A 14587-nucleotide genomic window follows, 5' to 3' on the forward strand; every position below is an offset into this window, starting at 1 on the left:
AAGTTCTTTTTTTGCAGGGGGTGGGGAGGCTGGTTAGCAGAAAAAAATATTATGAGAAACTTCTGAATTACAATGCTATTGACAATACCCAAGGTGGCCCTTGGGGGGGGGTAGGGCGTATTCAAATTACAACACAGTTATGAGGGAAAACAATCATCAATAAAAACTGCTCAAAGACCTTCTCACAGCATAACCCACTCCTCTGTTTCAGTAAACATTTTATATAAAGTGTCCCACTGAATCGTGATTGACTGACAGAGTCTTTGAAGAGAAAGCCCTTGAATGCAGGAGTTCAGCCATCAGTATACACCAGTTTTACTGCAGGTTTTATCACTGCTGGTGGACGGTCTGCAGAACATTCAATTCAATTTAGTTTTATTTATATAAGGCCAAATCACAACAACAGGTAAAGACACCACAATAAACCAAAACAGAGATAACATATATGTTTATCTCAAGAAATTTTTTTAGAAATGTTGAGATCAATAAATTATTGTGCATATCTTAAATGTGTTAGCATTAATGACACAAACAATTTTGTGTTTCTTTCTGTTGGTAATTTGCTCTGAAAAACTGTCTTAATGTATTTCTTAATCATGCAGTAAAGAGTTATTATGTGAAGAAAAAAAAACCCCAAGAAGCAGCTTTTACTCTGTAAACAAACATTTATTCTTTACAACACAAGGCCAGTAATTTTTATCCTGTGCTTCCCAACACTGAATGAGCGGTTAACAAATGTTTTCATTGCTGGTGAGTAAATTTACTCTAAGTTTCTTTCTCAAAACAGTTTTTAATCTAAAATATCTGAACAATGTGACAATGTCTTATGCAAGACAAAAAGTTATTCAGTTTGCCGTCATACTGTACAGAGAAATACATCAAATAATGACACGTAAGAAGCTCAGACCAGCGTATTTGCTATTTCTGCTTAAGTGAATAGTGATTCCCTGACATTAACATGCAGACAGCGCCATCTGCTGGACAGCGTTAATCTTAATCAACTGGTTAACCTGATAAAAGAGCTAAAGACACATATGATGAAAGAAAAACAAAGCAGTACATTTTAAGGCTGCAGTCTTCATGTTGAGGATGTAGGTATGATTATTGGACAAGCAGGGGGAAAAAAATATGGATTTTTCAATAATATTCGCCTGACAGGCAAAAATGACAATGATATTTGACTCTCCTTCTGGGAGAAAAGAAAAGATATTTGGGTTGTGTCATGAAGGAAATCCAATTTAGAAATCTACAATTTGTGGAAAAAGGAAGCAACTGAATGTAGCTTTACAATTTATTTTTTCTTTTCTGAACTTTTTTTAGCTTCTGCAGGAGAGCCTGGCAGTAAAACTTTGAGAACTGCTCCAATACAACCCCTTTGAATATTAACTAAAAGGTTATTAAACAGACTCAACTGCATATATGGGCTTTATTATTTACATTACACTTTTATGGGGAAAAGGTGATAAAGCTGTCTGCGCCTTCTCAGAGTTGCAGTGTCTTTTTAAGGATAACAAGTGGGGGTTTTTTGTGTTTTCACAATATTTCCATTTATTTATGACCAGTGGTGACCAAAATGAATTGGCAAACAATTGAAGAACTTATTAATTTGGGCGACAGACTTTAAATATGAGTTCGGTTCATTGAGGAGCTGTGCTGCAGACCAGCACCGCCCTTATGGCCTCCTGCAGTTTCTTTACAGACTCCATCACCAGTCGAAAAATTTCATGGAAGTTGCCGTTACCTTCCCTCACCCAGGCTTCCTGGAGCTCACTGACCCATGTCAGGATCTCGTCCAGCTGTTTCTGCACCTCCCTCTGCTCTTCTAGCTCAGCTAGCAGGGCCTGTCTGGCACAGACTTCTGCTTCATAGGCTCTCTGGAGGTCCACCAGGGAGGACTCCAGCTTCAGTACCTCCTGGACCATGCAAGATCCCATTCAAAGCAAGGGGGAGAAATATCAGTTTTAATCATGCTTTGAACAATCATGATGAATTCAATGTTAAAATGAAGTTAGAACAGGTTTAATGCCATTAAAAAGTTGCTCGTATTCTTGAAATTTCACAGATATTCATAACTCGGTGTCCACTTAGTAAACCTTCCTGATTTTCCTTCCTCTTTTTTCCCACAAAAGTCTGGGTTTTAGTTTTACTGCATTTAAGTTGATTTTTAACACTTACTGCAATTAAACACAGTTAGGTCCATAGGTTTTTGATCTACACACTTGTATAATTTTGTGCTTGTACATTTCCACTATCAAATGCAGATGCTGATAGGACAGAACTTCAGAGTTTCTTAATTCTTCAGTGGCCAGGTCAATCACCTGATCTCAACCCAAGAGAGCATACTTTTCAATAATTGAAATTATTGGGAAATTAAAGAGAATACGGCATTTAGAAGTTCTGCTGTCAATTGCTGAAACCAACTACCCAGATCTTCTCCGATTTTAGCTATTGGTTTTAGCTAGTGTTTGAAACCTGCTATATAAATAAACGTGCTATATAAACAAACATGCGTTGCCTAGGTCAACACCCAGATGTTTAACTTGAGGTTTTCCGACTTAAATAGAGATTAATGGAACGAAAATGTGCCAGGGTTAGGGTTTTAACATTATCTTAGACATACAGAGCCCTAAAAAAATAATCAACTCCATTGGCCTCCCCACCCACCTGGATGTCTTGGGGGTTGTTTTTGTGCGACTGATCCTCGGGTAGCAGGACGTTTGGCGGCACGGAGAAACAGTGGCTAACCAGCAGCCCATCCATCCGCTTTGACAGCTGTTTGAACCGCTCTTCGAGGAACTGCTGCAGCTTTCGGCTGCACTCTCTAGCCCGGGACCGGAGCAGTTCCTCAGTCCCGTCCGGTTCCCCTTTACTCAACTGCCGCACGCAAACATTCTCCACAACGGGCAAAATTTCGTACAAACAAACCAGAAAAGCACTGTGAACACGGATCATGCAGGTCTGCGGGGTGAAGCCGAAAAACTGCGTCTCATACAGTTTTAGCTGAGCCGGAGAGAGACTGTCCGCCTCTGAGACGTCCTCTCCGTTGACATCCATTACCTCTGCTTCCCGGGTTTCCCGCGCCATGTTCAATCGCTAATTGTCCTTCTTTCTTTCTTTCTTACAGTTATATTGGCGGTTGGCAAACAAGTGAAAGGTGCATTACCGCCACCAACTGGTATGGAGTATGGTCTGGAACGAATTGTCCTTCTTCTTCCTGGTCATAGTTGAGATGTTTTCGGGCAGCAAATGTAGAAATGGATCTTTACCGCCACCAACCGATAGAAGTTGTTAATGACAAATAGGAAATTCTTAATTTTAATCTAGGGGTCTTTTTTATTTATAAAAATTTCACATTATTATTATTATTGTAGTAGCAATAAACGTAGGCATTAATCCCTCCTTATGCTAGCTGTGTGGAAAAAGTTTCGGTTGGGGTGAGGGGTATACATCTGCAGATGATGTGATGTTAAAACTGGTCCTTTCTAGAGCCTGTAGACCACATGTGTCGAACTCCAGGCCTGGAGGGCCGGTGTCCTGCAGGTTTTAGATGTTTCCTTGATCCAACACAGCTGGTTCAAATTGCTAAACTACCTCCTCAACATGTCTTGTAGTTCTCCAGAAACCTGCTAATAAACTAATCATGTGATTCAGGTGTGTTGACCCAGGGTGATATCTAAAACCTGCAGGACACTGCCCCTCGAGGCCTGGAGTTCGACACCCCTGCTGTTGACAGTTTCATTTTTGTATTGTTTTTTTATCATCTTAAAAAAATAGAGTATAACGTCTAAAAAAATAAATAAATAAATAAAATAATTTCTTTTTAATTTAAATTTATTAAATTTATTTTCAACTTTAGTTTTAGTTAATAACTCCGCTTATTCAAATTTAAAAAAACAAACAAACAAACAAAAAGTTGAAAAGATTTTCTGTTGATTAAACAATGCGCATGACCAAAGCGTGTGACGTGGCCCTCTGACACGCCCACCTTGTTCGAGCGAAAGGGGCATGCGCGCGCATTCACTTCCTTCGCGGCTCGTGCTTCTCTCTTCTCTGTGTGTGTTGATAGCGGCTTTTGCTTCCACACGTGCAATCATTCCTATGTGAATCTCTTTCTGTTTGGAGCCGCTTTTAAACTTTTCCTGCGCCGTCACAACAGGTAAATCAGCCGTCGGTGTTAGGCGTTTGATTTTCCCCGCAGCTGCGCAGCCGCTCGCGCGGGGGCAGAGGTTACCGCTGGAAGTTTAGCCGGGTTTAGCATGGTGGTATTAGCTAGCCGCTGCGCCTACTTTTTGTTGTGGTGTTGCTAACGTTAGCCAGCTAGCACCCGCAGCTAGTAGGGACAGGGTAATGTAAAATGTAACGTGAACATAAAAAAATGTGACGCTTCTTTCTCCTGTTGTCTTCCCTCCAGGTGTAAAGCCATAGAAACGGACCACCATGGGGGCATATCTGTCTCAGCCTAGCACCACCAAGACCTCTTCAGATGGCGGCAACAGCAACATGAGCTACGGTTTCTCTGCCATGCAGGGCTGGCGGGTCTCCATGGAGGTGAGGCGGAAAATGAATAAACGCATCAGAGACAGTGGTGTTGCTGCTGTGTTTGCCAAATGAAACGAAGCGAAAAACATTTTACTGGGTTATAAATGAGAACTGCAAGACATTTCTGTTTTGTTTGTTTGCTTGCGCGGAGCTCAAAACCTCTAACCTTCTTGCTGGGTCATCCAAATTAAGCTTATACATATTTTAGCTCCACTCTCCACTTTGATTGCCCAAGAGTCCCATCTCTGCTTTTTGTGGATGATGTGGTTCTGTTAGCTTCATCAGGTGGTCATCTCTAGGAATGGGAAATAGCGCCATTGAGTCTGAGGCCATGGTTCATAGGCAGAAATGTGTGGAGAGTCAGGGACAATTTGCTGCCCCAGGTGGAGGAGTTTAAGTATCTCAGGATTTTGTTCACAAGTTAGAGGACAGGGGACCAGATCATCAACAGATGGATTGGGACAGAGGCTGCAGTGATGAAACCTGAGTGTAAAAGTTAAACTGTTGATTTACTGTTTAATCGGTGTCCCCTCATGACCATTCCCTGGATAGATTGATAGATATTATCTTATCTACCTTTTAATTATTTCATTCTAGTTGGGACTTCCTATGGCGCTGTTAACATATTTGCTTTGCAACAACTCTCAGTTACTTTACTTTCTGTAACCGCTCCACCTCATTATCAGCACGTGCAAATAAATCTGTAATTGCTTCATGGAATTTGCAGATGAAAATGCTCCCTGGACTGAGGTTGTTCTTATTTTAAGTGGGTTTTTTGTTTTGTTTTGGGGTTTGTTTGTTTTTTTAAAGAAAAGAAACTTTGTTGCTTAACAAATATAAAATACATTGGTCTCACCTAAATTTCATGTTCACTGTGATTTAGATTTTTTGATTTTTATCCCCATCTTTCTTTGTCACAGGATGCTCACAACAGTATCCCAGACTTCGATGAGGATACTGCCATGTTTGCCGTGTATGATGGACACGGAGGTAACGCACTGATTTGAAGTTTGTTTGTTTGTTTGCACATCAGAGTACTATGTGCACACACTTCAGTTCATTTATATTACTTATTTTCCATTTTAGGTGAAGAGGTAGCGCTGTACTGTTCAAAGTACCTTCCTGACATCATCAAGGAGCAGAAAGCCTACAAAGATGGCAAACTTCAAAAGGTGAGATGCATCAAGAAATGTTTGCAGGACTTAAATGAGTTTGAAGAAAAATGCCCATGACCACATGCTGCTTGGCTGTGGTATACTTATACTTATACTTAGAAACGGTGTATTATGAGGGCATGGTTGCCTCTTCTCTGCTCTTACAGTATCAACATGTTTGAATTTCGTTTTCCAGGCACTGGAGGATGCCTTCTTGGCCATCGACGGCAGGATAACCACAGAGGAAGTCATTAAAGAGCTTGTCCAGATCGCTGGACGGCCCACCGAGGAGCCACCCACTGAAAAGGTGGCAGAGGAGGACGATTGTGAGTACACCACTGCTTGTGACATTTCATGTGGATTCTAGTGTCAGTGAACACATAATAAATGCTTATCCTTTTTGAATGATAATGCAGAATTGTTAGTATATGACATAAATTACAATATAATAAACCAGGAACAATGTTATTCTTACCATAGATAAAATCTGTCCGAGCCTGAAGTTACACAACAGAAAAATTTATGTCTACACTCACATTTCGCGGTGTGCTCCTGCTAAGTGTATAAGGGCTTACAGCTGTCCCACAGTCACAGTTTCATACTGTAATATTTTATCTTTGACATTTGTTTTGCGCTTCTCCCGTTCCCGGTGAATTCCACTATCACTCACTTCTCTATTCCAGCCCACTTGTGCAATCAATATTCAGCAATCACATACATTATAGGCTTAGTCGGGGTCTTGGAGTACTGCACGGGAGCGCATCTTGAGTGGGTGAAAACCACTCTCTTCCTTTGCAGGGCTGAAACTTTTAATTAATGGTATGTTCACAACAAACGCAAAGTGAAGTTTTAACTCTCACTACTTAAAACGTGTGCCTCCAGCAGCCAATGTAGTGGGAGGACTGCAGGTTACACTTTAGACTTTGTTTATAATCACACTAAGCAAAAATTTTACATTTGATGTGAACGCATCATAACATATCTATCACATCTTCATAAGTAGTACGTTGCTTTGCTTTAAGTGCTCACTTGAAAGTTGAGACTTGTGTGTTTTGTGTCATCAGCAGTAACTTTCCACGTCAAGGCCTTAAATCGCTTAATGTCATTATCTCTGGTCACTACTGTTCACATCCTGTTTGGATCCCTCTTTAAACAAAAGCACTTGAAAAAGGAGAAGCAGCAATCTGGAAATTTAGGGAAAAAAGGTTAAATAAAATCAAAGGAATGCAACGTGTGCTTTGCTGCAAGCCAAGATTATTCTGTGTTTTAAAAATAGGTTAATTATTTTTTGGACAGTGATTTATGGTCCCCTCTAAAAAGCACAAGTTTGAAAGACATTTGTTGCTTTAAGTTCCCCGAGTGCAAAGAAAGTTGTTTTTTCTTTGCTTATTTTGTCATTCGTCACAAAATGCTCTCCGGTTTCTGCCATGTTGTGCTTTTTTGAATTCTCACTCATGCCTACAGCTGTGCAGACAGATGACATCATTTAAGTCTTTGAGGATTTAGTGCTTATAGACCTTGAGGTGGTCATTACGATTGGGCCCATATGAAAGATGAAGGTCATGTGCAAGTGTACTTGTGCCTGGATTTGCGTTTATGCGATTATAATTTTATTGTCACTTCAACAACTTAATGTTTTAACCGTAAACTTTTGGCACAACAGCATTCATCTTGTTTTGTTTGCCCTTCTGTGTTTATTCAAAGTGCATTGATTGTAACTACTCAAATGATCACCAGCAATAAAAATCAAACCAAAAAATTTGTGGGAATACAGCAAGTAAATTATATGCTCAGAGTGCGTGCACTATTTGTAGCTTGAATCTCTGACGTCAAATGATAATACAAGTAATTCTGTTTTCTTTTCCTTTTCTCAGTGGACACAGAGGAGGCAGCTTTGCTCCACGAGGAGGCCACGATGACTATAGAGGAGCTGCTGGTACGATACGGCCAAAACCGCAATGCTATCAAACATGCGGCCGCCATGAGGTACATCATTAAAGTTGTTATGATTTATGTGTGAAGTTTTCACCTGAAGAAAGTAGAAATAAAATAAAAAAATAGAAATGTTACTGCAAGAGGTCATGTCATGCAAGTTAATCGATACTGGTGTCAGATATCTCACAATTGTTCTCCTCTTGCCACCTTTTCAGCGGGTCAGAAATTCATGATATCCAACAGTCTGGATGGTTCAGCTACTTGTTTCATGTTGGTCGGCACAATTAGAAGCTGCAAGAATGAATTTTGTTTTGTTTTAAATCTTAGTGTTTCAGCTAAGAAGGGCTCCAGTTCGCAGCCTGAGTCCTCAGGAGATAAGGGGGACGGTTTGGAGGAGCAGAAGAAAGAGGGGCTAAATGGAGAAGTGGAGGAAAGCAATGAGGAAACAAAGGAAGGCGAAGGAGCAGCGTGCGGGTCTAAGCTACGAGCCTGTCGGCGAAGAGGAGGTGGCGAAGGCAGTGGCTCAGGTACAGAGATGTTCAGTCGGTCTATTGCAGAAATTCTAGAACTGCAGATCCAATTTTAACATGTTAAATGCATATGAGTGTCTGTGTTTTCACTCAGTGTTAAGCACACATGGATTTTGCAGTTGTATCAGCCATATAAGTATATTGGACAACTTAATTGTGTTGGGGGTTTTTTTAATTGTTTTTTTTTTCTTTTTTGTTAGCCCTTCTAGCCTTATGACCATTGAGCTTATGTCATAGCAACATGTCCATCCTTTCATCTACAAATCACAAATATCACTAATTTGAGCAACTTTTTCAGAGTGTTTCTTCTTGCTGCTTTCAGCCTTTTCTGATCTCTTCTTTCACACCCTGAGTCTGACACAGAGCCACAGTGTACCGTCACCTCAGTATCCTCCATTTTTGTTTGTGTTGCATACAAATTACATCACAGGACTTTCGGGCCACCTTGCTGGAACCATCCCACACACATTTAGGTGGTGCTCTTTGTATTCCAAAATGACCGAAACAGAGTAAAGTAGAATATCAAGCTGAGTAGATGCTGGTGGAAAACAGGCATTGGACTGTAGCTGGTGGTGGGCCTCCTTCACCAGAAATCTGCTGAGGTCATTGTAATCAGAACGTGCCGCGTGAACAAAGATGTCGGTTCCCAGCTGCAGTCTAGTCTGCTCAAAAGTAGATGTATCAGTCAGTGCTCTCTCAGTGTATTTATTTTCACTCTCTTATACATTTTTCTTTTCTCGTTCCTACAGCTGACAGTGGAGCTGATTCAGGAAGCTCCAATGGTGAGGAAAAGGCCAGTAAAGCAGAAGGAGATGCAGGCCCTTCCTGCTCCTCTTCATCCTCAAAGGCTTCAGGAGATTCGAAGTCCAGGTTTTTTGATGATAGCGAGTCTGAAGGAGAGGAGGAGGAGGCTAGTGAGGAAGAGGTGAGACTAAGGGAGTAGAATATTGGAATTTTTTGGGCTGTGAAACTTTACTCTGAAACGCCAGTGTAATCACTGTTTTAACTCAGGATGTCAGTGAAGATGAAGATGGTGACAGCAGTGAGCTGGAAGAAGAGGAGGATACAGAAGAGGGAGAAGAAGACTCTGAGGATGAAGAGGAGGAGGAAATGTGTCTACCTGGAATGGACGGCAAAGAAGAGGTGTGTTGTAAAGACTTAAGTTTTATTTTTGCTGTTTGATGTATTTTTTTTATTGATTTTATTAAACCAAAAATGAGGTTTGTTTTCAACAAATGGTCATTTGTACATCTTGTTAAGTGGAAGAAATTTTGATGACTGCCTCAAGCCTTGGTTATACTCTGTTGCAGACACGGACAGCTAGAGACCCGGCAGCTTATCAGTCATTCTTGTTATACTTGTTTGAAGTCTGCCGCCTGGGGCACGTGGATAGTTGGTGCATTGTAATGTTAATTCTCTTGGTCACAGAAAACAGACCGAAAGCTGGACATCCATGTCTGATGGCAAAAATTACGTATCACATGCCTGAGTGGACATGACACAGACCATTTGATTTGAATCAAATCAAATGGTCTCATTCATATGAAAGACGGTGGTTCGGTTACATCGTTATAAGCCCTCGTAGTTTTGGCAGCGTGTTACAGCTCACGTGTTTGTGTTTACAGCCTGGCTCAGACAGCGGAACCACGGCCGTCGTGGCTCTGATCCGAGGGAAACAGCTGATTGTGGCCAATGCTGGAGACTCTCGCTGCGTGGTGTCTGAACGCGGTAGGTCCAAACTATCTGATTCAAGCACTGAGTTATAAAACAGTTGTCAAAGCTGAGGGTTTCTGGCATAGTAGTGACTCTCCCCACTGCTAATGTGCAGCATACAGTATGTTTATATTGTGTGTTACGTAAGAAATAGGACCCAGGATTTCTCCAGTGCCACGATAAAGATTGAAAACCTCTTAGCTAAATCAGTTGTTGTGGTACCTCCTCCAGCAGCAGGAACCTTGACCTTGCTTCTCTTATTTATTCTCTGATGTTTTACTGAACAGTTTGTTGAAGGATCAGACTTGCAGTAAAGGTGGATTTCTGCACAGTCTTTATCTAATTTGTGAGCACTCTGTTTCTGTGTGACTGCAGGCAAAGCTGTTGACATGTCCTACGACCACAAGCCAGAGGACGAGGTGGAGTTAGCTCGCATCAAAAACGCTGGAGGGAAGGTGACGATGGATGGGCGTGTCAATGGTGGACTGAACCTTTCCAGAGCCATTGGTAGGTGACTCTGTGAAACCTTCAGATTATTAATATTCGGGTTCTTGGAATCACTCCTATTCATTTTCTTTTGAATATAGTAGCAGTTCTTCATTGATGTCCAGTGTTTGCATGTTCTCAACTGCAGTGACCAAACTTAGTCTGAACTCTGACTCTCAGGTGACCACTTCTATAAGAGGAACAAGTCTCTGCCACCAGAGGAGCAGATGATTTCTGCAATGCCCGATGTTAAAGTTCTGACACTTAACGAGGACCACGACTTTATGGTTATTGCGTGCGACGGCATCTGGTGAGTGTAAATGGTTATTTGCCCCATTACCGGTAACTAATTTCAGGGGTGTTAGTAAAATGATGTCCAAAACTGGAGCTAGTCAAATAATTTTGTAATTTGAGACAAAAAAAACGGACACCAAAGTTACCATGTTTTGATTCAGCTGTTAAATCCCGTTTGTGCTTCTGTGTGTTTGCAGGAATGTGTTGAGCAGTCAGGAGGTGGTGGACTTCATCAGCGAGAAGATCAAACCAGACCAGAATGGCAAAACCAGAGCACTTTCCTCGATTGTGGAAGAGGTGAGCATGAAGGAAAAACTCAGATTTTATATTGAAGTACAGTGTAGTCATCAGGGATTAAACAATGCTCTACTCAGCAGCAGGGCAAAAACTAAATGGATAAGCGATAGATATACAGTTTTTGTAAACAATTAGATCTAAGAGTAGAGCATTAGAACTAATCACATAGCATTTGCTCTTAGAACTATTAGTTCTTCTGCCACACAGAGATAAGATTGTGGAAATTTAATCCATGCAGTAGCTTAAAAAACACTTGTGCAGTTCTCAGAAGCCAACATTGTGTACAGTCATGTGAAACAGTTTTCACGGGACTCGGTTCTTCACAGTTCCACAAAGTACATCCCGTGATTCAGGAACTGTTACAAACACCTTCAGCAGCAGGAACTTGGAAGTAATTATTTTCTGAACGATTCGTCTCTCACATCATTTTAGAGCAATTTATGCTCGCTCCTCTTTAAAATGCTGCTTCAGTTCATAGAGATTTGTTCATGCACAGCTCTTTTAAGGTCCTGCCACAACATTTTAAACAGATTGGGCTCCTTTTTCGATTTGCTGCTGTGCTTGGGTTCATTGTCCTGGCCTCACATCTGGCTCTAGAATACTTTGGTATGCAGAAAAGTTCATGGTTGTCTCAATGACTAGAAGGTGTTCAGGTCCTGTGGCTCCAAAACAGCCCAAATCCTCACCCCTCCACCACTGTGCTTAATAGTTAATGTGAGGTGTTTGTGCTGATATTTTCACCGAATGTGGTGCTGCGCATCCCCTCCAAACATCTCCACTTATCTTGTCTGTCCAATTGATATTGTTCCAGAAATCTTGAGGTTTGTTCAGACGCACCTTTCCAAACCTAAGCCATGCTACCATAGAGAGAAGACGCTTTGTCCTGGCAGCCCAACCAAACCTGTTCCAATTCCAATTGTGCTGTCATGAACTTTAATATTTAACATGCTAAGTGAGGCCTGTAGTGTCTGAGATGTAGCTATTGGGGTTATTATCCCTCAGCTGTAAAAGGCTGATGGGGTATTGCTGCCACCCCAGTTTGTGAATGAGTTCGAATCTCAGTGACCTTGACCTCAAGGTCAGAGGCCAAGTTTTCTGAAAATCTTGTGAATGCAATAACTTGAGAACAAGGTTATGTATTTTCATATCAGTACCATAGATGTGTCTACTGGGAGGCTGAGGGGTAGCATTGGCCATCGCCAGTATTTCAGGCTCTGTCATCATGTGACAAAGTACTGCGTATCGCCTGCCTGCTACCAACACACCATCATGCCAGCTTAATAAATTTTTTCACATCCATCCATGTCGTGTCAGGGTTCTGTCTCGTCAGTGACAGGGAGTTGGAAATAAGTATGGCCTACGATATTCCTGTGAAAGAGCGCACCTTTCAGGAACAAACCTATAACCGCTCACCCTTGTCATTATCATCCTCATGCATGCAGGGGTTAAACTGATCTATAATGTGGCATTTGTACAATGTTCGATCTCTTCCTTTTAATTGATAATTTATTCTTAGACTAGTCTTTTTCTTCACATTTAAGTGACAAGTAAATTAGTTACCAGGAAAATCACAAGTAATCACTGTTGTCTGTCTTACTGCCTTAATTGCCTAAAAAATATTGTCCAAGGTCTCAGTCTTCAATTTCAAGTTTCACATGTCCTCCTGACAGCTGTTGGACCACTGTTTGGCCCCCGACACATCTGGAGATGGGACAGGATGTGATAACATGACTTGCGTCATAGTCACCTTCCGGGCACACCCGTCTTCCACAGATTCGGACGACACAAAGAAGAGGAAGCATGCAGAGGGAGAAGGGACTGAGCAGGAGGAGAATGGAAATGACAGCAAAAAGGCAAAAAGTGACTAAAGAGGAGACGAGAGAAACTGTCCCAGACGGAGCAGCTGGTCCCACGCTACCCCAGACACAACACAGAGACACATTCTGTTCAAAATTAAATCCTGACCTCACAAACGTCATTTCACCCTGAAGCAGACATTAGAAAAGCTCTGCCGAACTGAGACCATGAAAAGTTCGTTTTGTTTTTTTTGTTTTTTTTCCTGTGCTCTGTTCTTGGTGGATTTTCAATTAAGACACACCCTGCAGTAGTTTCTTTTGATTGATTCAGCTGGAAAGAGGTTCTTAAATTCACAAAAGGCACACACGAAATACCACACCATTTTCCAACCAGTAGGATGCTGCAGGGGGGAACCAGTCTAAAGAGTCAGATGTGTAGATCCCTGCAGACAAATGCAGCACTGTTGTTTTTTTGGTTTTGTTTTTTAAATCACTTTTCACGTAGCAGTTTGTTTTGGTAAAATTTTGATCAGTTTGTGAAGTTATGAGTCTAATTCATGTTCACATGTGTGTGACACATGCACTTCCATTGTGGCTTTGCAGTGTAAAGCATTTGTTTTGCCGTTCTCAGATGTTGCCAACCATGAATTCTTGTTTCACATCCTCTTCAGACACACTGAACCCAGAGTGCTGGAATGGATGCTGGTTGCTACGCTGTAACTGTATAAGAATGAATTGAACGAGAGGACTCTCAAAGTGAAGCTTCAGGATGCAGTGAGAATGGATGTGCTGGTTTAGCTCTGTCAGTTTGTGTAGCTCTGCCCATCAGGATGAGGACCACACAGACTCTTGTCCAGTTGCTCTAATTTGCCATTTATATTTTTCTCCCTTTAGCACTCTTTCACAAGTAAGGATAAAGATATATATATATTTTTTAATTTCAGTCTTGCTGCTGATGCAACAGCCCAACACCTCACCTTATCTTGCCTTTCTTCATTCCTGGTTTTGTGTTTTGGTTCATTTCAATTCTGTTTCCAGCCGGGGTTTTTGAGCTTGTGTGCTTTCCATCAGTAAGATTTGATAGCAGGGGAACCGAGGCCTTTAATGTCCATCCAGAGAGAAGTGGCGATTAGAGCCCGGGACCTATCTTCACCTCAGCTACTCGCACGCCGCCTGTCTCATTCCCACTATAACTAATTTTTAAGGATATCTTTAGGATGCGTTTTAAGTAAAAAGTATTTCCACTCAGCTGTTTGTTTTTCATTTATGATAATCAGTCCTCTGGCAGTTTTTCTAACAATTAAAAAAATTAAAGTCTTTTTGTGAGCACACTCTGAAATCTCCTTGACGCTGGACTGTGGGAAGGATGCACAAGGTTTTTTTTTTCCTGAGTGGAAATACAAATTGAGGTTAAGAAAACGGTGTAGACTTTTTTTTTTTCTTTCCAGTCTCATTTAAGACATCGTGTGACTGTAAAGTTGTTTCCGGTGTCCTATCTCGTCACCATGCCCTTTTTCTGTACATAGTTTTTTTTCAATACTTGTAATTGAAGAAATGGAAAATGCTTTTTCTTTGTAATTGTGAGTCGGTGTGACATTTTGGTGCATACTCTTTTGACACCAGTATGTAAGTACATACAAATACATTTTTTTAAATAATCAACCGTATTTGTGTGTGCACGCCTGTTATTTATTGTTAAAACCAGATTCATGTTTGTTTGGGTTTTTGTTTTTTTTGGGGGGTTTTCCAAACATTTAAGGTGGTCAAGCTGAGGTCACTGGAAATATTTGTGGTTTTTTGGTTTTCATTAATTTCAGGTAGTCCTTTTTAATTCAATTCAATT

At 41.1% G+C, this 14587-nt stretch overlaps 2 protein-coding genes across 3 annotated transcripts; one reads left to right on the top strand and one right to left on the bottom strand.

Moving 5' to 3' along the window:
- Positions 1–656: 656 nt before the first annotated feature.
- mis12 (MIS12 kinetochore complex component) lies at positions 657–3152 on the bottom strand. The gene is made up of 2 exons (XM_005733270.1): positions 2665–3152; positions 657–1913 (listed from the first exon to the last, which is right to left on the bottom strand). The coding sequence occupies exons 1-2, from the start codon at positions 3082–3084 to the stop codon at positions 1638–1640; spliced, it is 696 nt and encodes a 231-aa protein (XP_005733327.1). The 5' UTR covers positions 3085–3152; the 3' UTR covers positions 657–1637.
- On the top strand, positions 3120–14405 carry ppm1g (protein phosphatase, Mg2+/Mn2+ dependent, 1G). Of its 2 annotated transcripts, none has more exons than XM_005733269.1 (14): positions 3120–3175; positions 4412–4548; positions 5460–5529; positions 5626–5711; positions 5890–6019; positions 7568–7679; positions 7956–8155; positions 8908–9083; positions 9170–9301; positions 9784–9886; positions 10247–10378; positions 10538–10667; positions 10849–10948; positions 12619–14405. In XM_005733269.1, exons 2-14 carry the CDS (start codon positions 4438–4440, stop codon positions 12814–12816), a joined length of 1680 nt encoding a protein of 559 aa, XP_005733326.1. In that variant the 5' UTR covers positions 3120–3175; positions 4412–4437; the 3' UTR covers positions 12817–14405. The 2 variants fall into 2 exon arrangements, with proteins under 2 accessions (XP_005733326.1, XP_005733325.1); XM_005733268.1 differs by lacking the exon at positions 3120–3175 and adding an exon at positions 3974–4156.
- The last annotated feature ends 182 nt before the right edge of the window (positions 14406–14587 follow it).

The sequence above is a fragment of the Pundamilia nyererei genome, unplaced genomic scaffold, assembly GCF_000239375.1.
Source record: "Pundamilia nyererei isolate P.nyererei 1_Seehausen unplaced genomic scaffold, PunNye1.0 scaffold00051, whole genome shotgun sequence".
Taxonomy (NCBI): domain Eukaryota; kingdom Metazoa; phylum Chordata; class Actinopteri; order Cichliformes; family Cichlidae; genus Pundamilia; species Pundamilia nyererei.